The following is a 25,322-nucleotide window of genomic DNA, read 5'->3' on the forward strand; positions in this document are numbered from 1 at the left end:
AAAAAAAATCTTTGATCATCATCATTAAAGAATAAGTATGATCAGAAAAGATAAATACCTGTATTTAATCTTCAAGCAGAGATGGTACAAATGGATTGGCAACGTCATTTTGAACAGGCGCTTCGGGGACAGCTACCAGCAGCCAGGGGTCCTTCCTTCATCAACAACACCTGAACGTGGACAGTAAGTAAAACAGTCTGTTAAAGGTTCATAAAGTGTGTTTAAACGATCAATTATGTTATTGTTTTGTATGTTTTCTTTAGTTTAAACGTGTATATATTCATCCGAGAGACATAGACTCACCTAATGTTAGACAATAAGCCCAGTTAGACATGAAATATGCAGTTTCTTGTGCTCTCTTCGCCAAACCCTGTTTAAAAAGTGAATAAGACAAGGTTAACCGGTCTTTAGGACGACAATAGTGTTTATTAAATGATGATCAAATACGTTTTTAGATTCGCTAAGAAGCGCTTTTCAATTCGGCTGACATAGAATAAACCAATCGCCAATCATTTTTGTTAAAATCGTGACTTTCTTAGTTGGTTAACGGTGTAATTAGGTTAGAACACAGGGAGTGATAGTGATAGTGGAATAATGTTGGGACTAATGTTTGCATTGACCATTAAACAATAAGTAATAATAATAATAATAAATTAAAATTATTTGTTAAAGGGACTATTTGTAACTTTCAGAATTGCTTGTTAACAGCGACACCTGTGGCCGTTAAGTCAACGAAAGTCAGCGTCGGGCTCGCGCTTGTGCTCGCTCTACATAGACATGAACGAGCATCGCTCAAAACAGTGAGGCGACACACGTCAGCTAAAACCACAATATCACTATATTTCACCTGCTTGGCAGTAATGTTAGCTGACCAGACAAAGGTCTCTCCATGAATCAATGCTGATCCTAGTGTTGGCTTTGAGGCTGAAGCAGGAAGAGAAACGTTATCGCCTCCGACCGCAGCCGGAGAGAGACGCCAGCACCCAGTCGGAGACGGTAACGTTTCTCTTCCTGCTTCAGCCCCGCTGCAGGAAGAGAAACGTTATCGTCTCAGACCGGGTGCCGGTGATAACGTTTCTCGCTGCGGAGCCCCGTCACTTCACAAGACACGGGAAACCTCCGTTGGTCTGGAGGAGCTGCAGTATTTATTTCTGCACAAACATCCATTCACTAGATATTCTCAGAGCTAAACTAACTCTTCTGCAGTGTGTAGTGAGCGCGCGTTCACGTCTAGAGGTTGAGCGAGACAGCGAGAACGCACGCGGTGTGAGTGAAGGCAAGCAGGCAGAGGAGCAGAGGCTCCGGCCACACGCGAGGGCGCATATGCGAGCGCGCATGTGTCCCGACCCGCTACATTTATACGATTAAAAAGTTACAAACAGTCCCTTTTAATAATTTTTTTTTAAAATAAAGAAATATATAAATAAATATTCCATCACAGTTGTTTATCACGTCATCATCATGTCATTGCAGTAATTCCACTGAAAGACGAGAAACAAGTATAAATGTCTGTTTTTTCCATCAGAGAGGTCACAGGTCAGGATGGGTCGCTCCTCCAAAGACAAGCGTGACATTTACTACCGTCTGGCCAAAGAGGAGGGCTGGAGAGCGAGGAGCGCCTTCAAGCTGCTGCAGCTCGACCACGAGTTCAACCTGTTCACAGGTGAGACCACCCACGGGACACCTCAGACGATGGGTTAAAGACACCAAACTGGTCTCCGCCTACATAACTGCCCCCTGGAAAGGGTATAATTGAGCCAGAGTCTCGTTCTGGCTCTGGTATAGGGGCTACCTGACCTCTTTGGGCTCCGTTGGTATCCATCCGTGTGTCTGTCCCTGACTGTATTCTTCCGCTGTCTTTTCATAAATGTCTGATTTGTCAAAAATATTTTTTTTCTCTCTCAGGTGTAAACAGAGCAGTGGATCTGTGTGCAGCTCCTGGCAGCTGGAGTCAAGTCCTCAGTCGGAAACTCAGGTTTTGTTTTGCTTTCTTTTTAATGAACATACACTCACCTGGACAGAAATGAAATGGATTTTAATAATACGAATAGTGTTAACTAAGTCATTGTTTTGTTTTTCCACTCAGAGGGCAGGAGGAGAAGGGTGAGGGGGGTGAGGAGGTGAAGATCGTGGCGGTGGACCTGCAGGCCATGGCTCCTCTGCCAGGAGTCACTCAGATCCAGGGAGACATCACCAAGGTGAGGACACGTCACAATGAATGGGGGGGGGGGTCTTTTGGTCCCTGTGGAGGTTCTGGAGGAGGTTCTAGTTATCCACGAAAAGGTTTTTGTAGTCCTTAAGGAGGTTCTGTTGGTTTTTAGGAGGTTCCTTGAGGAGGTTTGTAAAACACAAGAAGTGCGGCGGTGCGTCACATGACCTATGTCTTCGTCTTCTTCTTCCTCTCAGGTGTCGACAGCTCAGGAGATCATCCGTCACTTTGAGGGTCAGCCGGCCGACCTGGTGGTGTGTGACGGAGCTCCAGACGGTGAGACGCTCACTTACCTGTCTGTCCTCACCTGTTCTCAAGTCTCTCCTTTTTATTCAGCTGTCTGGAGTTATTTACCGTTCTGTTTCCATAGTAACCGGGCTCCATGACGTGGACGAGTACATCCAGGCTCAGCTCCTGTTGGCCGCTCTGAACATCACAACTCACGTCCTGAAACCTGGAGGGACGTTTGTGGCCAAGGTGAGTCCAACTTTGATTCAGATGAGTTATTTATAATATACTCTGCTGTAAAGTCGTTAGTATTAAATATAGATTTAACTCTTCTGGAGAGTTGAATTTGAAGCTGCAGCCAGCCGCCTGTTAGCTTAGCTTAGCACGAAGACTGGAAACGGGGAAACCTCCCAGCATCTCTAAAGCTCACCAATCAACACATTAGTCTCGTTATATTTCTTGTTTGTTTGTCCAAAAACAAAAATCAGTGGCCTAAAAACACATTCTGGATAATTCCCACAGTGTAAATAATTTTACGCAGTGGTGCATTATGGGCCATGGACACTGTCAGACTGTATTAACCCCTCGTTGGCCTTTGTGTTTCAGATCTTCAGAGGTAAAGACGTGACTCTGCTGTACTCTCAGCTCAAGATCTTCTTCAGTGGTGTGACCTGCGCCAAGCCTCGCAGCAGCAGGAACTCCAGCATTGGTGAGCCACCGCCCCCCCCCCTGCCAACCAATCACAAACAGGAGCCAATCCCGCCCCCAGCTCATGTAGTTATCATATATATATATATATATATATATATATACACACCTGAGACTTTTAAGACAATAATCTTAAAAAACTACATTAATTTACATCTGAACTTGTTGTGTTTGCATGAAATCTGTAGACAAGTTACTTACAGTATCTGTCTGTCTGTCTGTCTGTCTGTGTGCAGAGGCCTTCGTGGTGTGTCAGAATTACTCTCCTCCTCAAGGTTACGTCCCCAACATGTCCAACCCGCTGCTGGATCATTCCTATGGTAACTACAAAGCCCTTTTCCGTTTAAGTGGTCCGTGTCTGGATATCTGATCTGGATCTGGAAGACACAACATGTGAATGCACTCAGACCAGAATCACAATGTCACTGGAAGATGGAAGCAGCATCACTTCCCTTCACTTGAGACGCACCATGTTTGTTGACAAGTCAGCCGGCTCTGCTTAACTAATTTCTCTACTAAAAAGCTCCTGTTCTATTAATGCAAACAAGTATGTCATGTTTCAGTAGCTTCAATCTGAATTGGATCAGTCTTTAGTTCCCCTGCATGTCCTGGTCCTCCTCGATCTGTTCTCAGTCTGCGTTCTGGTCTCTGTCCTTCAGATGTGGACTTTAACCAGTTAGAGGGTCCGAACCGTGTCATCGTTCCCTTCCTGGCGTGCGGTGACCTCAGCGCCTTCGACTCAGACAGGACCTACCCTCTGCAGGTGAGCAGACACAGGTTTATCTTTACTGAGTCAAAGTGAACAACAGACACATGGTTCTTACATTAAAGCAAGCCTGGTTCAGTCATTTTAATTATTTTTGTGCTTTATTTATTGCCAATATGAAATGTAATTTATTAGTTTTTAAATGAAAACTTCCATTATTTATCCATTACAATTATTATGTAATTAAGGTATTGTATTGGAATTTTAAGGGGATAATTAATGGTTAAATTAATTGATTGTTATTATATTAATGTATATTTTAAGGGGAAGAAACCCCATAAAATGTAACAAATAACATCAAAGCCACCCTTAATTAGTACCTTAGATAGGCCTCAATTTTTCAATTCAGGAATGGTTTTCATGTGATAATTATTTTTTACACCTCACACCTTAGTGCAGATAATCCATTAAAAAAATATATTATGATCCATTAATCCATCCATCCATCTGGAGCCGATCCCAGCCGACATTGGGCGAAGGCAGGGTACACCCTGGACAGGTCGCCAGTCCATCGCAGGGCTGACACATAGAGACAGACAACCATTCACGCTCACATTCACACCTACGGGCAATTTTAGAGTCCACAATTAACCTAACCTGCATGTCTTTGGACTGTGGGAGGAAACCGGAGTACCCGGAGAAAACCCACGCTCACACGGGGAGAACATGCAAACTCCACACATAAGGGTCCCAAGCCGGATTCGAACCTGCAACCCTCTAGCTGTGAGGCGCCAGTGCTAACCACTGCACCACCGATCCATTAATGTATACATTAATTAACCCCGAATGCTGCAGCTCTTTCTGCAAATGTCCTGTCATGTCTGAATGACAAAAATCTATCACTTTACAAAGATAGATGAAGCCAGCAATGTTAAAAGACTTAAGAATCCCTTAAATAAAAATATATATTATTAAACTGATCATTAATGGATTTGTCAAATACTGCTAATTAATTAAGGGAAAAGTAATGTACCCCTTAAAATCTACGTATTTTGTTAATTAAGGTGTTTTTTTTCTCAAATCATTGGACAAATTGAAGGATCTCTGGCTACCAAACAAACACATTGATGTAGATTAAGGTGTTTGGTGTGTTTTCAGGGTTAAATTATGGATGAATTAAGGGCATTTTAAGGGATTCTTGTTACTAGTTGATATAGTATTTTTTTTTATTTTCTTCACACAAACACAATCTCAGACCTGTTGATGGTTTTCTTTCTTCAGCTGGATGATGGTAAACAGTACCAGTACACGCCCCCCACCCAGCTGCCCATACGCCCCCCCTACCAGCAGGCCTGCCACCTCCGTAAAAACAACCTGCTCTCCAGAGAAGACGCCCAGTCCAACCATCCCAACCAGAGTCCAGACGAGACGGATCCACCAGCCGAGTCCACGTGATTCATCTGACAGCTGCTGACTGGTGGAAAAAAAAAAAACAGAGTTATCATGAAAGAAACAGTCTGGCATTCTGGGAAAAGTCTGTCTGATAACTAGATGGAAATCAGTTTTATTTCTGTGCATCCAGAGCAGAGAGAAGACCAGAATATGTTTAGCATAGCTTAGCATAAAGACTGGAAGCAGGGGGAAACTGCTAGCCTTTTCCCTCCATCCTGTCTTTGTGCTAAGCTAAGCTAAACACGCTGTACTGGAGGTTTTTCCGATCGGAGGAGTATGTTTTTACTGTTTTGTCTGATTTTATGTGGAGTATCTTGTGACAGATCCTTCATCAATTAGGCTTGAGGAATTGTAAACATTTTATATTTTAAAAATAAAAGTCATTTCTTGGAGGCAAACAACATCGTGGTTTACATCAATTGTATTTTAAGTTATTAATCTATTACGTTTTTTTTGTCTGTAAGCAATTAGCATTTCACTGTTGTAAATGTTTATGGTTGTGCTAATTTTAATACTTTATATACTGTTGGGTAGTTTAATCTACTCATATTCTATAAGACCAACATATTGTTGTCCAGTGAGAAAAGTCCGCTTTACATGAGCTTAGAATAACAGCTTTGTGACAATACATTTTCCAGCTGATCGAAGAGACTTTTTAAAGAGTCTATTTAGCTTAAGAAGGATTTTCTCAACAAATAAAGGAACACTTCATCCTTTAATTTATCATAATCATTCAACATCAACACATCTGGAGATTCATCACTTAAAGGGATGAAAAAATATTCTGAAATGCAACTAGAGCTTGTCAGACAAATGTAGTGGAATAAAAAGTACAATATTTACCTCTGAGATGTAGTGGAGTAGAACTATAAAGTTGCATTTAATGGAAATACTCAAGTACAGTACAAGTATCTCCGATTTGTATTTAAAGCTGCAGTTGGCAGTATATTTGTGGCATCATTGCGCAAAAATTCCATAATAACCTTTCAACATAATGTAATTCAAGTGTTCTGAAAGATAACTAGACTTCTGCACCTCCTCACGGCTCTGTTTTCAGGCTTTAGAAAATCTAGCCCGTGACGGGAGACTTTGACCAATCACAGGTCATTTCAGAGAGAGTGCGTTCCTATTGGCTGTGCTCCGGTCATGTGACCAGATCTTGGTGTTCCTTCACCAGATTTCACAATGGCGGCGGCGTCATAAACTTTCTAATTTTACAGATAAACTGTACACTACAAGATGATTCTGAAAACGTTTGAGGAGAGATATAGCCATTAACGTAACATAATATTGATTCACATTTGATCAGTGCGGCCTAGTTTGACCATTTGGTCGGAGTTTGCTAGTGATTGACAGCCGGCTCTCATAGACGGCAGCTGGACAGCGGACCTCAGATCAGCTCTGACTGCTTGTTTTTCTCCGGTCTGTGAAATATTGCAGATGCTGTTAGGAGCACCGGAGGACACAGAGGAACATGATTTTTTTCCTGTTTCATATGCTTCTGTCACGATGTAGCGACCGTTTTATAAAAATAACTTTTTTTAATCATTTTTGCTCCAATCTCGCCTACTTCAGCTTGAAGTGCAGTACTTCTGTACATAGTACACACAGTACATACCAAACCTGGAAAAAGCCCTGTGCTTGCCAAAATAGTGGGTTTTGTACGCCGTGACGTCACGACGTAAGGAGGAGGACTCGCACAACCGCATTGTTGTTGAGGGGAAGAGAAGCATGCTGGCTTGCATACTGCAAAATGTGACCGAGTGTAGTAGGACATCCTGGTATTTTTGGCATTAATGATGTCTAATTATCTTTTGATATGTTTAGCTATATTTGCTTTTCTTCTGTACTGTTTTTTTTATGTATTTCATTATTTTTATTGGATTGTTTTCCACTGTTTGGTTGGTTTTTCTGCACATTTTGTGTACTTCGTTTAACTTTTTATGTATTTTTTTAAAATTATGTTAGTTTAGACCTTTCTTCCTTTTTTGTTATTGTTTTTTTCTCATTTCTTTTTTTTCATGACTGGATTTTGTGCAGTTTTATATATATCTGTGCAGAAAAAAAAAAATACATACCAAACTGGAAAAAGCCCTCTGCTTGCCAAAATAGTGGTTTTGTACGCTGTGACGTCACGACGTCAGGAGGAGGACTCGCACAACCGCATTGTTGTTGAGGGGAAGAGAAGCTCGGGCAGATTCTTGTACTTTACTTGAGTATTTCCATTATATGCAACTTTATACTTCTACTCCAAAATAAAAAAAAGTAAATAAAGTAAATATTGTTCTTTTTATTTCACTACATTTGTCTGACAAGCTTTAGTTATATTTCAGATTATTTTTTCATCCCTTTAAGTGATGAATCTCCAGATGTGTTGATGTTGAATGATTATGAAAAATTAATTCAAGTCCTCCTTAAGTCGTGACGTCACTGCGTACAAAACCACTATTTGGAAAGCAAAGGGCTTTTTCCAGGTTTGGTATGTATTTTTTTATTTTATTTCTTTATTTGCACATATATATAAAACTGCACAAAATCCAGTTATGAAAAAAAAACAAGAAATGTGTCAGGAGAGGTCAAGAACCCACAGGCTTATTTATACAAAGGACCTCTCCCCCCAACCCCAGGAGAAAAAAAAACAATAATAAAAAAGGAAGAAAGATCTAAACTAACATAATTTAAAAAAATACAAAAGTTAAACAACAATATAGCAATGCTATCTCATAGAATACGATGCATTGCAGTAGATTAAACCACCCAACAGTATATATGGTAAAAGAAATTGGAAGACACTGTTTTTGCTGGGTTTCCAGGAGGTAAAGTGCAGTACCCCTGTACATAGTACACACACTACATACCAAACCTGGAAAAGCCCTCTGCCTGCCAAAATAGTGGTTTTGTACGCGGTGACGACACGACGTCAGGAGGAGGACTCGCACAACCGCATTGTTGTTGAGGGGAAGAGAAGCTCGGGCAGCTGCTGAGCTCTGCTGCTTTCTATCTAACTGCTTCACAAACAGCCGGTGTTGATCAGTAAATTACCCCTGTGACCAACGTAACAAACACCACCCTGAGAACCGGCCTCCGTCGCCCTGGATCCCCGCCGGTCCGTCTCCAGCTCGCCTCGGTAGTGGCCGCCGGATGAAGCGGACTGGATGTGGATTTAACTGCCGCTTCGCTCCTGCAGGGCCGCGCCGCCATTGCTGCTGTTTTTATAAAATATAAAGCTGAATTGGTGAAAACACCGAGGTAAGTTCAGCCTCACCTCTTCAATATAACCCCCCCTTACACTCTGGGTTGGTTTAAACCCAAAACCAGTCCTCTTTACTGTGAGAAAAAGCCTCCTTTTACTCCAAATCGAGGCAGTTTCTTGTTGTGTTGGTCGCCATCTTTCCTCCTCCTCGTTAGCTGTAATGCTAGCAGGCTAACGTTGTGGACGGAGTGTCCTACTGCGGTTTAACCGGCCACCGGAGAGGCCACGGTCCGTTTTGAGGACACCACCGGGTCGTGTTTTCTTCTAACACATGTGTTTTTGAGTAAATCACGTTAAAGCTGCAGGATTAATGACGATAATCAACGTTGTGGTTCGATAAAGAGGAGCTAGCAGGCTGGTGGTGGTTAGCATTACATTACACCAGCATTCAACCAGAGAGAGAAACCGGACGAGCTGCTGCTGAGATCCAGCAAACAAGCAGCAACCAAGCAGCGGCTGCAGGCAGGCCAGCTGGAGTCTGGTGTGGAGGTGGAGCTGCTCTCCTCGGTGCATTTCTTTCATTCATCCAGTGAACGTTATCACAGTCACAGTCTGTTTCCGCCCCCTTTTTTACTGTAACTACATGCAGCAGCCAACTGAACACAACATGATCTCATGAATTTAAAGCTGCACAGACAGACACTGGGGCTGCACATTTAAAGCTGCAAGCTGCAGTTGCATACCACACAATATCTTTAAAGTATTAGCATGAAACTACACTCAAAGTATCAAAAGTAAAAAATACTCATTATGCAGAATGTCCCATTTCAGAATCATATATATAATATTACTGGATTATAATGCATTAATGAATAATCACTACTAATGTTGCACTTTACTTTACTGTAACTACATCCAGCAGCCAGCTGAACACATGATCTCATGATTTTAAAGCTGCAAGCTGCAGGGTACAATAGCAGGTGCATACTGTTTTTAGTTTTAGTTGCACAACAGATCAGAAACAACTTTATTGTTGACACTTTGTTTTCAGTTGCTCTCAACCAGTGGTGGAAGAAGTACTCAGATATTTAAAGAACTTAAAAGTAGCAATACCACACAATATCACAATATCTTTAAAGTATTAGCATAAAACTACACTCAAAGTACCACAAGTAAAAATACTCATTATGCATGATGTCCCATTTCAGACGGTACATTTCTTTCATTCATCCAGTGAACGTTATCACAGTCAGTCTGTTTCCGCCCCCTTTTTTACTGTAACTACATCCAGCAGCCAACTGAACACAACATGATCTCATCATTTTAAAGCTGCAGGGTACAATAGCAGGTGCATACTGTTTTTAGTTTTAGTTGCACAACAGCGCAGAAACAACTTTATTGTTGACACCTTGTTTTCAGTTGCTCTCAACCAGTGGCGGAAGAAGTACTCAGATATTTAAAGAACTTAAAAGTAGCAATACCACTCAATATCTTTAAAAGTATTAGCATGAAACTACACTCAAAGTACCACAAGTAAAAATACTCATTATGCAGAATGTCCCATTTCAGACGGTGCATTTCTTTCATTCATCCAGTGAACGTTATCACAGTCACAGTGTTTCCGCCCCCTTTTTTTACTGTAACTACATCCAGCAGCCAACTGAACACAACATGATCTCATGAATTAAAGCTGCACAAACAGACACTGGGGCTGCACATTTAAAGCTGCAGCTGCATACTGTTTTTTAGTTTTAGTTGCACAACAGAGCAGAAACAACGTTATTGTTGACACTTTGTGTTCAGTTGCTCTCAACCAGTTGTGGAAGAAGTACTCAGATATTTAAAGAACTTAAAAAGTAGCAATACCACACCAAATCACACAATATCTTTAAAGTATTAGCATGAAACTACACTCAAAGTACCACAAGTAAAAATACTCATTATGCAAACTGTACCGTTTCAGACGGTACATTTCTTTCATTCATCCAGTGAACGTTATCAGTCACAGTCTGTTTCTGCCCCCTTTTTTACTGTAACTACGTCCAGCAGCCAACTGAACACAACATGATCTCATAAATTTAAAGCTGCACAAACAGACACTGGGGCTGCACATTTAAAGATGCAAGCTGCAGCTGCATACTGTTTTTAGTTTTAGTTTGCAGACTGTTACAGTTGGGTCTCAAGTTTAAGCTTGGCCTGCAGATCATTCCAGGACCAAGGACCTATTAATCTAATCTAAAATATGCAAAATAACTAGTAATTTATCAAATATTGTAGTGGAGTAAAAAGCACAACATTTGCCTCCAAAATGTAGTTGAGTAGAAGTAGAAAGTAGCATAAAACAGAAATACTCAAGTTGAACTAAACTACTGTACATTCTTTGGGTTCAGGGCCAGAGTTAGCTGCTTCTCTTCATTCTCTGAGAGTTAACTGACTATCTTTTGGTTTAGTAGTGTCAAAGTGCTTCCACACAGTGCAGAGAACAAATGTGTCTTAAAATTATTCTGCTAATCGTTTCAGCTCTACGTAAAGCTTCCTCTATATGTGGAGCTGAAATGATGAGCAGATTATTCGTTTAAGGTTGATTGACATAAAAAATGGCAACTATATTGATAACTGATTAATCATGCAAGTCATTTTTAAGCAAAAATGCCACACATTCAATGTTTCCTCCTTCTCAAATTTGAGGATTTTGATACCCGAGTCAACACTCAAACATGATCAATATTTAATACCCTAACATGAACTACAAAAGACACAGCAGTTCTTCCAAGACTTGTTATTGTTAGTTGTTTTGGTACAAATCACTTGACGAAGGGTTCTCATGCTCATGTGGAAACCCTCTTATATAAATGAGCTGACTTCACTTTCCTTTTAGTGATATTGTTCATTTCTTTTGAATAGTTGTGTATGTTGTTGGATATGAAACCTCAATTTTTTACTGACTGAAATTTATCTTCAGCCTCTAGTATTTAAAAAATGTCAAGTATCGAACGTTTGGTCGGATTCTGAGTCTTGGTGTTCTTTGATCGATTAATGTCTGATTTAAATCAGGAAACTTGTTTAACTTTACACTTTATTACATTTATGCAATGCTCTCTGTTTAATGCTGATGCATTTAGCTGTTAAGCATATTTTGTTACAAGAGGAAAATTATTAAACAGGTTTATGTTCCCCCAAAATAAAGTATTTGGGAATACAGACACCGATATCAAACATGGTCAAACAATAACCGTCCCTTATGTAGTCAGGTCATTTGCATAATCAGCATCACTGAATAGATGTTGATAAAGATTTATCGGGGCAGATGACTTGTCTGTACCATGTGACAGACGCACTGCATTAGTAATAAATTGATAGTTTGATAGACCTGCAGAACAAGTATAAAGCACTGGAACTAAAAATTATCACTCACAGAGATAAAAAGTTGTGCATTTTGTCTTTACATAATTGTCTGGTCCTCTATGATTGAAGGCTGGAAGAGGTGATGACATCCTTGTGCAAACACATTAAATGCCAATCTTTGTTTCTGCAATGCCTCATTGAGGGTTAAAGCTGTTAATCATTACTGCAGGTTCTGTTAGATCCAACACACACCGCTCTGTGTGTGTGCTGGTCGTTGCTTCGACATGAAAAATTGTCAGTTGCTGCCACAACAACATCACACAAGTGAGTTGTTTACAAATTGTTATTTCATTTGTCTGGTCTTCAGGGTCTTCACGGCTTCAAAATGAAGAAGAAAAGTCGACATCACCGACCTGCGGTGATGAAGAGGGATTCGTCTCCCATCAAGCCATCGCCCAACCGGGAGACGCTGACGTATGCACAGGCTCAGCGGATTGTGGAGCTGGAGGTGGACGGCCGCGTGCACCGGCTCAGCATCTACGACAAGCTGGACGTCATCAATGACGACGACCCCACGGCGCAGGAGATCATGGAGTGCAACAGCAACAAGGAGAACAACGAGAAGCCCCAGCAGGTCCTGGTGCGCTCTGTGCGTCTCAAAAACAACCAGCAGAAGAAGAACGCTGCGCTCATGGCCTCACACGGCGGCACCGGCACGCACGGCAGTACCGGCGGCCTGTTGGAGCCAAAGGTTAGAACGGTTGAATATAACCTGCCGGTGGTGCCGAAGAGGCCGGTGTCGTATTACAAATACAAGGAGAGGACGGCGGAAGAGCTGGACGAGGAGGTGGACTACGACATGGACGAGGAAGACTACGCCTGGTTGGAGCTCATCAATGAGAAGAGGAAGAGCGAGGGCATCAGCCAGGTGTCGCACAACCTGTTTGAGTTCCTCATGGACCGCTTTGAGAAGGAGTCGTACTCCGATACGCAGGGTCAGAGCGACCTGCAGTCGCTGGTGGACGAGGACGCCGTCTGCTGTATATGCATGGATGGAGACGGAGCCGACAGTAACGTCATCCTCTTCTGCGACTCCTGCAACATCGCCGTGCACCAGGAGTGCTACGGTGTGCCGTACATCCCAGAGGGCCAGTGGCTGTGCCGCCACTGCCTGCAGTGTCCGTCGCGGCCCGCTGAGTGCGTTTTCTGCCCCAACCGAGGCGGAGCCCTGAAGAAGACTGACGACGACCGCTGGGGCCATGTAGCGTGCGCTCTGTGGGTGCCTGAGGTCGGCTTTTCTGACACTGTTTTCATCGAGCCCATCGACGGTGTCCGCAATATCCCGCCAGCACGTTGGAAGCTCACCTGCTATCTCTGTAAAGAAAAGGGCGCAGGGGCGTGCATTCAATGTGACAAGATCAACTGTTACACCGCCTTCCATGTCAGCTGCGCCCAGAAGGCAGGCCTTTACATGAAGATGGAGCCCGTCAAAGAAGTGACGTTGTCCGGCGGCGCCACCTTCTCTGTGAAAAAGACCGCCTACTGCTGCAGCCACACGCCTGGAGGCCGCGACTGCCGGCCGCTCAACATCTACGATGAGCCCCACCCGAAAAACGGAGCCTGCCACAAGAGGGCCGACAAGAGGGGGAAGTCCCGGGCCAAGGGCTGGGCGAAGAAGAAGAGTAAGAGAGCGGAGCCTGAACCAGAACCACAGCCTGAGACCCCCACCAACTCTGGGCCCAGTATCACTGCTTCAAGGTATGCAGGCAAACAAGACTCCCAGAATGCATCTCTCACATAAATTATAAGTTCATACACAAGTCTCTCTCTGTTTAACTTCAACCGGATAAACTTTCTCTTCTTCTGCACACTGTCAGGTTTCAGGAGTCAAATCATACTTGAGATAATTGTGTCAATAACCGATAAAATATGTACAGAAAATTAGTCAAGTAATGCATCTTAAGATCCACAGAATCCAATACAAACCTGGAAAAAGAAAATACTGGCTGGTTAACAAAAACTAAGTGATTGTTATCACCATTTAATAGAAGATCTATTAATTAGATCAAGTTTTAGTTTTCCCAGCGTCCTGATCTAGTATCACTGCAGTGCAGTGCACGCTAGTGGTCTTCAGAGGTCCACTCAGTTCCTACTCATTGAGACCTGAATCCACATCCAGATTTTTTTAATATTAACTTATGTACAGCTCAGAAAGGTTTTCGACAGGCCTGTTTCTGATCATGTCCACAAATGTGGACAATAAACACGAGTAACGACCAGTCTAGTTAAGGTAAGAAAACCATGACAATGTAATAACGTGCATTAATAAGCTAAGTTAAATCTGGTTTATTACAACTTATTTTTGTAATAATAACATTGTACTCACCAAGTTAATATCTGTAACACGGTGGATCAAGAAGTCCAACGGGTCAAGAATCACAAGCAGTAAGATGATCTCAACCTATTACAGATATAAAGATGCAGACCCTAAATATAAAGCTTGTCAGATAGAAGGTTGTGTTTCTGCTCAGGTTATCCCCTCTGAAATAATGAGTACTTACTGATTAATATATCCTCTGTTTCCCCGTGGGTCAGTTTCGACACCATCCTGAACCAGGTGGCGGTTCAGAGGAAGCGCGTGTTCGTTGAGCGGGTGCTGAGCTATTGGGTGCAGAAGAGACAGTCGAGGAACAACGTGCCGTTGATCCGCCGGCTGCAGGCCAACCCTCAGCCGCCCAAAGTCAAGCAAATGGTCAGTGCTGCTGACACTCACAGTGGAGCAACATCCTTTGATGTCGTTCTTCTTACTGAATCAAAGTTTGTGTGTTTTCTGCAGGACCGCAAGGAGACGAACCAGGCGCTGAAGGAGCAGCTGAAAGAGTGGCACCGCCTCCGCCACGACCTGGAGCGAGCTCGCTTGCTGCTGGAGCTCATCAGGAAGAGAGAGAAGCTGAAGAGGGAAGAGGTAGAGTCACTTCATCATTTACTACTTCACTGTTTCTTTCACTCAAAGCTTAGCAGCCACTTAATTGGATTAAAAGTTACTTGTAGTAAAGATTTGTTGTTGCATAGTACATAGTAATACGATTTTCCCAATGTACTCGCTGTCACTGGCTCCTTGTACCGGTAAACACCGACCTCAAAAACATTCACACAAAAAAGGACACAAATTCACTTGTCTTGTCTTTTGACTCTGATGAAGATGCAGTTGGAGTCGAAACGTTAAGGTCCTGACACACCAAGCCGACGGTCGGCCGTCGCACAGTTTGGGGCCGTCGGTGAGCGTCCGTCGCCTAGTTTTTTCGGTGTGTCCCGCACCGTTGGCTCTAGTCTGCCCGTGTTGGAGGTTTTTCCGCCAATTCAGCATGTTGAATCGGCGGAGAAGCCGGCAGAGCTCGTCGGTGAGAGAAATTACTCTGATTGGCGGTTCAGCTTCAGTGCACGAGAAGAGAAACGGAAGTGACGAAAGCAAGAAAACGATTAAAGTCCAGAGGAAAAACACAGAGGGCTCTTCTCATTTTTCATCTTCATCTCATCTGATCATTCCATTACACAGAGATTTTCACTGCGACATGGCCATCTGGAGTGAAGCTAAGTGGTGAGTGAGAGAGGTGTGAACATGGTCGGCAAACGCTATTTTGTTTCATGTACGTATCATAAAAATGTCTTGTATATCCGCCGTGTTCCAGTTTCCCTTTTTTAATGGTGAATACAGACTACCGCCGCCTGCCGGTGTGCAGAGTTATTTCCTCTCACGCAGGCGCAGAACGTACGTGGTAGTTGGCCGAACACGAGGCGACTCAACGGGTGGCCTTCGTCGCCGCTAGTTCTTTGATGTCGGCTTGGTGTGCAAATCCGTGTGCTCCGGTGTTCTTTGGACCTGGTCTCTGAAGTATCTCCTATTACAAGATTGCCCTATTCTGTGAGCACCGGACAGGCTCACTATTCCTTGTGAAACAGTTGAAGCGCGTTTAACCTCCTTTCTTCACTCGTGTGTTCTCCCGTCAGATGAAGCTGCAGCAGTCGGCGCTGGAGGTCCAGCTGACCCCCTTCAACATCTTGCTGAGAGCCGTGCTCAGTCAGCTGCAGGAGAAGGACCAGTACACTATCTTCACTCAGCCCGTCAACATCAAGGAGGTATGCCACCATTTAACGATCTGCTTTACTGTCCATCAATTACACTGTGCTTGATTCGTCACCTGGTAGAGTTTTAATTATAAAAGAAGTGATGTCTGTAATGGCGGCCTCCAACGTGTCCCCTCTGTCTCCTGCAGGTTCCAGACTACCTGGACCACATCAAGAACCCCATGGACTTCTCCACCATGAGGAAACGCATCGACGCCCACGACTACAGGAGCCTGGAGGATTTCGAGGCCGACTTCAACCTCATCATCTTCAACTGCATGAAGTACAACGCCAAGGACACGTTCTTCTACAAGGCAGGTCAGCGGATGCAGGACCACGGAGGAGCCATCCTCCGCAGGGCCCGCAGAGAGGCCGAGAGAATCGGCTTCGACTTCCCCAGCGGGTTGCATCTTCCCGAAGCCCCAAAACCGGAGAAGCCAGCCACCTTCTCCTGGGACGACGGTAAGTTGATTGATCATTAAGAAACAGGAAATCTATCAATGACCGCACTGATAATTAACTGTACTGTATTAGTATTTGCTCTGGTAAAATCGCCAAAATCAGCTGTAAAAGTGCCAGAGTGATGTAATGGAGATAATACTGTGATGATCATGTGACCATCTGTGTCTCTCAGTGGACCGGCTGCTGAGCCCCGCCTACCGTCGGCTGACCCCTCTTGAGGATCAGCTGAAGGAGCTGCTGGAGAAGCTGGACCTGAGCACGGCCATGAAGCACAGCCCGTCGCGCAGCAAGAGGCTCAAACTGCTCAAAAAGACCATCATGGAAGTCCGCAGCGAGATGAGCCTGAAGAAGTCCCACCGAAAACCGCCATCAGTCCCCCCGGAACCCACCCCGACCCCCACCAAGTCAGAGGAGAAACCACTACCTGAACCCCTGGCAGAGCCCTGCACGCCACAGGAGGACACGTCTTTACCTCCGCCAACGTTAGAGCTGTTAACCTCACTGTCGCAGATCAACACCTCGCCCTGCGACTCGGAGCCGCCCCCTCTGAAGGCCGTCAAACCCAGCAAGGACCATGCTCCCATGGAGCTCGATGGCGACACCGACACATCTACCTCAGTGCCCACGGACACGCCCAACGGGCACGTCCCAGACCCGCTGCTCCCCAACGGCGACATCCACACCGAAGCCTGTGGCGCCGGCAACCGACGGAACAGCGTCCTCTTCCGCAAGTCCAAGAGCACCAGCCCCCAGAAACCACCCAAGACCCAAGAGGCATCCGCCGCGTTGCCGTCGCCCCTGGGCGCAAAAACCTTCCTGTCAGTTGTGATCCCTCGACTGGAGACACTCCTCCTGCCGAAGAAAAGACAACGCAGCAGCAGCGCTGATGGCGAGGAGGACGATGACGAGGAGTCGCCGATAAAACGCCTCGGCACAGGTACTGACTCAGAGCGGTTGTCATGTTTCAGCAAAAAAACAAACATTTTAATGATCGGAGTACTACTAAGCCCATAACGCTACACTACACTGAGACAGGTTTCCTGTGGTTTCCCTCCCTTCAGGAATAGCGAACGGTTTTGTGGTGGAGGACGAGGAAATCTCACCGTCTCCCCGCCTGCTTGAGCCTCGCCGCCGCTGTGCCTCCGAGTCGAGCATCTCCTCCAGCGGAAGCGTCCTCTGTAGCACGAGGTGAGAACATCCAGAGCCTCGCAGTTCACTGTTTACACAAAATTATTTCAGTTTTATCAATCAGAGATGATACTACTGACCCAGTTACTAGCTGATAGGGCTGGGATGATCCAATACTTGGGTGCCGATTTGATATGTATTGCGATTTTTAAGTATTGTGATTCTACAAGAATTGGGATTCGATATTACGATTTATTGCGATTTTTATTAACTTTTTAAACACTAGACCATGGGTAAAAGTTAAATCATACACTTTTAGGGACATTTATTTTGGACAAATGTTTGATTTTCAGCATGGATGTAGTCAGAGATGTCCTGAAGTCAAATAAATCAGTCATTGTCAGGAATTTTTTTTTTTTTTCCAGCAACCCAAAAATCAAAGAATAAAGACATTTCCCTCCTTTTCTTTTAATTTATAAGGGACATGTAATGGTTTATTCTGGTGAATATAATCCAATCAATCTTATTTACATGTATGTATTTTTTATATACAGTTCCCTTTGTTAACACCTTATTTTGAAAACCGGACGTAGTCAAAAGTGTATACTTCCTCTAACTTCTCCAAGTCTGTCACTAGCTCTCCTATCAGCTCCGTTCTCTTTATACATCCATGGTGAGCTCCATCGGGGCTGTTTGAATGCATTTAACATAAATGTATTTAACATAAATGTCAGTATTTGGGTGTTCTACAGTTTTAACGTCAGCTCATTTGACCACAGAGATGAGAGTGAAGGCTGGCTTGACCCCACGTTACCGCGAAAAAAAACAAACATGTTTTAACAAGAGATGTTGTAGTTAAAGATTTTTGTTAGAATTAAATAATTTTATAATAAGTAATAATGACAAGAATATAACATGAAATTATCTTAATGTAACTTAAAGGACAACGTTGTAAGCTAAATTGTCTAACTGTAACAAGAAGCTGACCTAAGAAATGTTTCAGACATGAAACCTGCCGCAAAGACATAATCCACCACCATCATCATTAAATCTAAAAGTTGTCCTCTGATTTTTTTTATTTTAAAAAACGCTTTCCTTATCTAGCTTTCCCCTCGTCTCTTTCAGCACCGTCATCGTGTCTAAAAGCGGTAAAGGGCGGTCGCCGGCGGCTCGGCGGAGTACAGTGGATGACAAAAGCACTCTGATGACCTGCATTGAGAACGGAGAGTTCACCAAAGCTGCCAAGATCTCTTCAGGTGAGCAGAGCAACGTCGGTCTGCTCGGTGTCATCTGCTGAATGTGCATGAAGCGGCACGGCACGCTTTGATTGGTCAACTCTTCTCTTTTCTCTGCTGATTTACTAAACTTATTAAAAAGCCTCTGTAATTCTACTAATACTGTTAATGTGTGAGCATACATTTGGTTTTTATTTATTTATTCGTTACATCACTTCTTCCACCTGTGTGACCCGAAGAGCAGTGAAGTAAAAGTCTTTTTAAAAAAAATCTTGAAATAGTATTTTACCAAACCAGCAGCTCCTCCCCCCTCACTAGTTCTCAAACTGAGGTCTAGGGGCCTCCGAGGTCCTGGGTGAAGTCAGCAGAGACTCAAAGCTGCAGGTTTCCGCCATAAAAGGAAGTGGTAAATGAGCTCCAGAAACAGGAAACCTGTTATGGACAAGGTGGAAGTGAAGTAAAATCCGTTATTTTCTGTGTGGGTTCAGTGAATTATTGGCTCACATCATGGCTACACAACGAGCAATATCCAATCCATTTGTCTTTTAGCTGACGTGATGATTATCTTTGGTTTAACATGTAAAACTATGTTGTCCTTACTGAGATCTGACTGCGCTATACAGCTAGTCAGATACTTACAAAGTAGAACATATGCAATGTTACTCATTATTTTTCATTAGCTACTTAATCCAAATACTAAAAGGTCCTGATTCAAAACTTTTAAGTTTATAAACAAATTATTGATATTCGAAATAAAGTTGAATAAGTTCTGAAATGAACGTGATGCAATCCACTAGAGAGAAGAAGTCTCACTCTGTTGGATTTCTTGGAACTACAAAAACACTCCAATTATACAGGGATGTTACAGAGTGGCGCTTCAACGCTCACAAACAATCTTTGATGAGTACAGTCACCAGCGAACAGAGAGCACTTTAACCAAACAGACAAGTTTAACTTTGGTCTGGCAGCGAATTACTCACTGAATTACCGATATAATCTGCCGCCGGTAATGTTTGTCATTTTCACCGGTGAAAGTCAGGAGTCTCTTCAACTGTTTTTTTTTTTAAAGGCGATCTTTAAAAAAATGTGTGTTTGTGTCCTCTTGTGTGTATGGCTGTGTGTCCAGACTGTACGTGCTCTGTGTCTGTTGCATTGAATTAGGCCTGTCACGATAACTGCTTTAGTTAAAAATAAAAACCACACTACCAAAACAACAAATAAAATGGACTATGTGGACAATGTCCGCACGATGTCCACATCTTATAATGGTCGGCAAAACCCTGTTGTTTATTCTGGCGCCGTGTTGGCTAAAATGTTGGTGAAATTCAAACACGCATGTAAACACAACGGACAATATCGAGGTCATGTCCATATATGGTACAACAAGTTGGTAACATTATAAGGATCGAGGTCATGTCCCTATATCGTACAATAAGTCGGTAACGTAAAAATTATCGAGGACATGTCCATATATTGTACGATAAGTTGGGAATGTAAAAAGGATCGAGGTCACGTCCATATATCGTACAATACGTAAAAATGGTCAAGGTCATGTCCATATGTCGTACGATAAGTGGATGACGTAATAATGATCGAGGTCATGTCCATATATCGTACGATAAGTGGATGACGTAGAAATGATCGAGGTCATGTCAATATATCGTACGATAAGTGGATGACGTAATAATGATCGAGGTCATGTCCATATATCGTACGATAATGGAATAATGATGGTCATGTCCATATATCGTACGATAAGTCGATGACGTAAAAATGATACGTCATGTGTATATTTTGTACGATGAGTCGATTACGTAAACATGATCGAGGTCATGTCAATATATCGTACGATAAGTGATGCAATAATGATCGAGGTCATGTCCATATATCGTACGATAACGTAATAATGATGGACGTCATGTCCATATATCGTACGATAAGTCGATGACGTAAAAATGATACGTCATGTGTATATTTTGTACGATGAGTCGATTACGTAAACATGATCGAGGTCATGTCCATATATATCGTACGATAAGTCGATAATGTATTTATCGTGACAGGCCTACATTGAATACTTCATAACTTGCTTATCGTTGTTCCTGTAGAGGTGTGGAAGCCCTCCGCTGCTTCTCCATTTGTTCTGGAGCCTCTAAAACTAGTTTGGGCTAAATGTAGTGGATATCCCTCCTACCCCGCCCTGGTGAGTGAGTGCTAGTCCCCTCTGTGTCTCATTACCCATCTGCCCCTCTGCCATCGTGCGTGCTGTAGCTCGTGATTTGTGCTCACAGCCATGCGGGAGCTTCCAGCTGGCCGATCATGGACTGCTTGGTGTGTGTGGAGTCAGCCGCTTCGCTCAGAGCGTTTCCGGCTCGACTCGGCCGTGCATGCTTGTGTCTCTGAGTGCGGGCTTCTTCTGTGCGGCTGCTGCCACCAGGAAATACTCCACCCTGATACTGTGAGGAGGCGGCTTCACTTTTTTTTTTTTTTTTTTGGCCGTCACAGATCATGGACCCCAGAGTGCGGAGGACGGGGGGTCAGCACAACGGGGTGGAGCTTCCCCAGCCGCAGCCGGACGTTCTCAGAGCCGGAGAGCGGATGCAGTTCAGGTCCGCAGAGAAACTCTTCCTCGTCCACTTCTTCGACAGCAAGCGCAGCTGGTGAGGAACTCGCCGACTCACTAAAGTAAAAAGGAGTAAAAAAAAAAAAAGTCTTAGTCTGGCAGCTGCATTTTCAACACGTTTTAACTACCAAAGAATTTATTTTAGTAGAGCTGAGAAAAGACAGCTTGAGATGAATGCATGGATCCTGCTTTGACATAACTCCTCTTACTATAACTATTTTCTTTAAGATGATAAAAGGCTGACGCGATGATTGATTTAATATAATGGTAAAATTTTGATCCGAGACCAAGAAAACAGCCAAACATCTGGCCTTAAGCTTGCCATTCGTTGAGTATTTGTTAGTTGCACTTGAACACACCGCAAAGACGACAGCCGACTATCACATACGTTCTGCACCTGCGTGAGATGAAATAACTCTCCACACCAGCAGGCGGCGGTAGTCTGTATTCATCATTCAAAAAGGGAAACCGGAAGACCGAGGACGCCGGATATGCAAGCCGTTGTTATGACACGTACATGAAACAAAGCGGCGTTTGACAACCATTTTCTCACCACTCTCACTCCCCACTTAGCTTCATTCCAGATGGCCACGTCGCTGTGAAAATACCCGTGTGTTGGAATGATCAGATGAGATGAAGATGAAAAATGAGAAGATCCTTCTGTGTTTTTCCTCTTGACGTTACTTGTTGGCTTGCTTTCCTCACTTCTGTTTCTCTTATCGTGCACTGGAGCTGAACCGCCAATCAGAGTGATTTCTCTCACCGACGAGCTCCGCCGCCGATTCAACATGCTGAATCGGCCAAAAAAACTCCGACACCGGGAGATTAAAGCGGACAGTGCAGAACACACTGAAAAAACTAGGCCGACGGACGCTGACCGACGGCCCAAGACTGTCCGACAGCCGACCGTCGGCTTGGTGTGTCGGGACCTTTACTCTTACAGATGCGTGTGTTTTTCATTCTGGGCAACCAAAGATAATCACCTCAGTTTTGCCTTTATTCAGCAAGAGATATTTCCTGAACATCCAGTGTCTGTTAAATGCACCGTCATGGTGAATCACAGGACCGTAGGCATCTGGGGAAAGACAAGTGTATCAGCATAAACATGTTCATGTAAAAAATGCATTTTCTTCCATAAGCTGTGAGAGACTGAGGCAGTATGAATCGATTCAGCAGAACGCAGTGATTCATCAGGAACACTGACCTCTTGTCCTCTCTTCTCCTCAGGCAATGGCTTCCTAGATCCAAGATGGCTCCCTTCGGGGTCAACCAGACGCTCGACAAAATCAAGCTGACGGAGGCTCGCTCCTCCTGCATCCGAAAAGCTGTGCGGCTCGCCTTTGACCGAGCCATGAACCACCTGAACCGCGTCGGCGGCGGGCTGGAGCAGAGCGCCGGCCTCGCCGCCTCGGACTGAACCCCCCACCCCCACCCCACCCCACCCCCACCCCCCCAACACCTCTGAAATCCTCCCATCATCCATCTCTCCTCTTTTAGCTTTTTGTTGTGAACACATCACAGCAGAGGTGCTCAGTTTCTGCCTCATGCGCACAACAAACTTGTCATGTTTACCATTTCCTGCAAACTGGAACCAGATCGTTTTCATGTCTCTCCACGCACTTCTTCCCCCCTCCCACCACCTTTCCTCCTCCCTGTCCAAAATACTGTAGCTTGTGACGTCCATCCTGTTTTGTCAAAGAGCTATGCAACGAAAACGACTCGGTTAGCGGGTGCAAAAAGTTGAAAGAGAAAAAAAAAAGTCAAACCTGGGCTGTGAGGACTGAAAAATCACGGGTCTAAACCTGTTGAATGTGTCAGATTTGACCTCTGACCTCCTTAAAAATGTGCTGCAAGACTGCTGCAACAATCTCACTGCCATGAAAATGTCCATCAGTGTGTGTGTGACTGCAGCAGCTCCTGTAAATATCCTGTACAAGGCCTGACACTAATTTATTCACTCCCTCAGTTTGTTTGGTACATGGTGTTCAGATATTTATACAGTCGGAGGTGATGATCCACTGACGGTGTCGGTGTTTCTGCTGGTGCTATCTCTACAGAGAAAAAAACAAACATGCATACTGTAATGAATTATTTCAGCTCCTTTTTTTACGGTTTTTGTAAGTTATTGAATTCTCAAGCTTCAAGTTCTATCGTCTTTGGCATTAATTGTTTTTGTTTGCATCTTTTTTTTTTACCTGAATGTTTTTACTGGACTACTTTTTTTTTTGTTTGTACATATTTATATAAAATCTATATAGATGCTCTCAAAGTTTAAAATGCCTAAAGTGCATCATTCACACCGAAACCAAAAAAATCTGCTGCCCACAAGTTTCCCACTAATGTGTTTCTTTTTTTTTTTTTTTTACAGTTAAGTTGTTTTTCAGGTTTTCAGCCTTTTTGTGTGTGTGTGCTGTGATGAGTTCAAGTCTTCTGTAAAATGTCACAGAATCATCTTTTCCACCTTAATTGAACTACAGTCGGCTGTAGGAGAGAAGAGAATGTGCCTGTACTAATTTATTGTAAAGCAGAAAATGTATATGCATTACTTTATAGAGAGAGTATTGTATGAAAATACTACGGGCACACGAGGAGCCATATGTAGAGGCCCCTCCTCTTCTGTTTTATTTTTTTTTTGATTAATAGCATTAAATCTGAGAGGTGAGGTGATAGTGTTTGATGTTTTATTTTGGCAGGGTAGCGATGGGTAGACTTCCTGTTTTGTTTGGCCCCTCTGGATGTGGATGTTGTTGTGTGTAAATAGATTTGGTACTTTAGCTGATTCTCTGGGAAAAACCACAGTTATAGCCAACGGGAGCGGAAACCAGCCCGACAGCAGGCCGGTGGGATTTTTATACTAAAACACTGAAAAATTAAAATATGTTATTGAATCACTGATTCTACTTGTCCTGGTTTTATTTTTATTTTACATTTTTTTCTCATTTTCTATTTTCCTGGTTTCATTTAATTTAATTTGCATTATTCTTATTTTTTTTATTCTTACTATTTTTTTATTATCCTTTCATTTTTTTTATTTCTTTATCAATACTTAGCTTTAGGTGAATTTTCTTTAATATTTTATATCTATTAATTATTTTTTTATTCTTACTATATTTTCATTATCCTGGATTTATTTTATTCCGCTCTTTAATTTCGTAATTTTTTATTTTTTCAGTTTTACCAATTTTAACTTGCTTTAAGACGTATGCACAGGAATAATTATAATAGACTTAGTGACACATTATGCACTATTGAACTGAAAAATAAGTACAGGAAAAACTCAATTTAAATCCCTCCTCTCCAACAACAATTAGAAGTACCTACTTAAAATAAAACACTTTTTCCAGGTGAAAATAAACCTGGAGAACAGCAGATGAGGATAAATTACATAAATTGAGTTCAACTTTAATAAAAATACTTCCACAATGACCCGAAGATCTTAACACCGACTGAATCTCAACATAAAGTCCTGAAACAAATACCCCCATTAGAAATAACACTTAACACAACTCTAACCTGACGTATGACTTCAATAACTTCCCCTTATATCTAACTGACCACGAGGTGGCGCTGTGGTTCTGTCTGTGAAACAGCTGACGATGCAGAAATGAAGAGGAAACACTGCAGTGTCTCAGCAGTTAAAGCTCAGTAGGAAATGTTCTGTGTGCTTTAAATGGGAAAACAAATTGATCTAAATCAGGTGTTTTCAAAGTCCGACACCGTGAGCCCACGTCAGACCAACCTGAGACTACCAGCCCCGCCATGGCAGTATAAACAGGATATATATGGAGTCAGTTAATTAGCCCCATTTTTTTAGCCTATTTTTCTCTACATTTTGGCAAATTGGCACCATTAAAAGTATGCCAAGTTAGCGGTTAGCAGCTCCCGTTTGGAAAAGCATTCACTGTAAT

At 43.1% G+C, this 25,322-nt stretch overlaps 2 protein-coding genes and 1 long non-coding RNA gene across 5 annotated transcripts; 2 read left to right on the top strand and 1 right to left on the bottom strand.

The window, feature by feature from the left end:
- The first annotated feature begins 23 nt into the window (after positions 1 to 23).
- Positions 24 to 7,582, top strand: ftsj1 (FtsJ RNA 2'-O-methyltransferase 1). Of its 2 annotated transcripts, XM_074633588.1 has the most exons (11): positions 24 to 183; positions 1,526 to 1,663; positions 1,906 to 1,975; positions 2,087 to 2,198; positions 2,407 to 2,485; positions 2,580 to 2,686; positions 3,044 to 3,146; positions 3,382 to 3,465; positions 3,805 to 3,908; positions 5,133 to 5,328; positions 6,744 to 7,582. In XM_074633588.1, exons 2-10 carry the CDS (start codon positions 1,543 to 1,545, stop codon positions 5,304 to 5,306), a joined length of 954 nt encoding a protein of 317 aa, XP_074489689.1. In that variant the 5' UTR covers positions 24 to 183; positions 1,526 to 1,542; the 3' UTR covers positions 5,307 to 5,328; positions 6,744 to 7,582. The 2 variants fall into 2 exon arrangements, with proteins under 2 accessions (XP_074489689.1, XP_074489688.1); XM_074633587.1 differs by lacking the exon at positions 6,744 to 7,582 and having other exon boundaries at positions 29 to 183; positions 5,133 to 5,704.
- A 135-nt stretch (positions 7,583 to 7,717) lies between these two features.
- LOC141766616 (bromodomain-containing protein 1-like) lies at positions 7,718 to 24,309 on the top strand. Of its 2 annotated transcripts, XM_074633584.1 has the most exons (11): positions 7,718 to 8,552; positions 12,209 to 13,599; positions 14,437 to 14,593; positions 14,678 to 14,806; positions 15,850 to 15,978; positions 16,116 to 16,428; positions 16,601 to 17,365; positions 17,490 to 17,616; positions 18,682 to 18,812; positions 21,297 to 21,451; positions 22,642 to 24,309. In XM_074633584.1, exons 2-11 carry the CDS (start codon positions 12,227 to 12,229, stop codon positions 22,654 to 22,656), a joined length of 3,294 nt encoding a protein of 1,097 aa, XP_074489685.1. In that variant the 5' UTR covers positions 7,718 to 8,552; positions 12,209 to 12,226; the 3' UTR covers positions 22,657 to 24,309. The 2 variants fall into 2 exon arrangements, with proteins under 2 accessions (XP_074489685.1, XP_074489686.1); XM_074633585.1 differs by lacking the exon at positions 21,297 to 21,451.
- On the bottom strand, positions 19,059 to 21,300 carry LOC141766619 (uncharacterized). The gene is made up of 2 exons (XR_012593660.1): positions 21,030 to 21,300; positions 19,059 to 19,223 (listed from the first exon to the last, which is right to left on the bottom strand). It is a non-coding gene; the product is annotated as an uncharacterized LOC141766619 (long non-coding RNA).
- Positions 24,310 to 25,322: the final 1,013 nt, after the last annotated feature.

Source organism: Sebastes fasciatus, chromosome 4, assembly GCF_043250625.1.
Source record: "Sebastes fasciatus isolate fSebFas1 chromosome 4, fSebFas1.pri, whole genome shotgun sequence".
Classification (NCBI taxonomy): Eukaryota; Metazoa; Chordata; class Actinopteri; order Perciformes; family Sebastidae; genus Sebastes; species Sebastes fasciatus.

Bases quoted from the DNA above. Each gene is read 5' to 3' on its own strand.
- LOC141766616 (XM_074633584.1), top strand. From the start codon at position 12,227: ATGAAGAAGAAAAGTCGACATCACCGACCTGCGGTGATGAAGAGGGAT. The intron at 16,429-16,600 runs GTAAGTTGATTG...TGTGTCTCTCAG, and splicing joins CACCTTCTCCTGGGACGACG to TGGACCGGCTGCTGAGCCCC. The intron at 18,813-21,296 runs GTGAGCAGAGCA...TGGCCGTCACAG, and splicing joins AGCTGCCAAGATCTCTTCAG to ATCATGGACCCCAGAGTGCG.
- ftsj1 (XM_074633588.1), top strand. From the start codon at position 1,543: ATGGGTCGCTCCTCCAAAGACAAGCGTGACATTTACTACCGTCTGGCC. The intron at 1,664-1,905 runs GTGAGACCACCC...TTTCTCTCTCAG, and splicing joins CGAGTTCAACCTGTTCACAG to GTGTAAACAGAGCAGTGGAT. The intron at 1,976-2,086 runs GTTTTGTTTTGC...TTTTCCACTCAG, and splicing joins GTCCTCAGTCGGAAACTCAG to AGGGCAGGAGGAGAAGGGTG.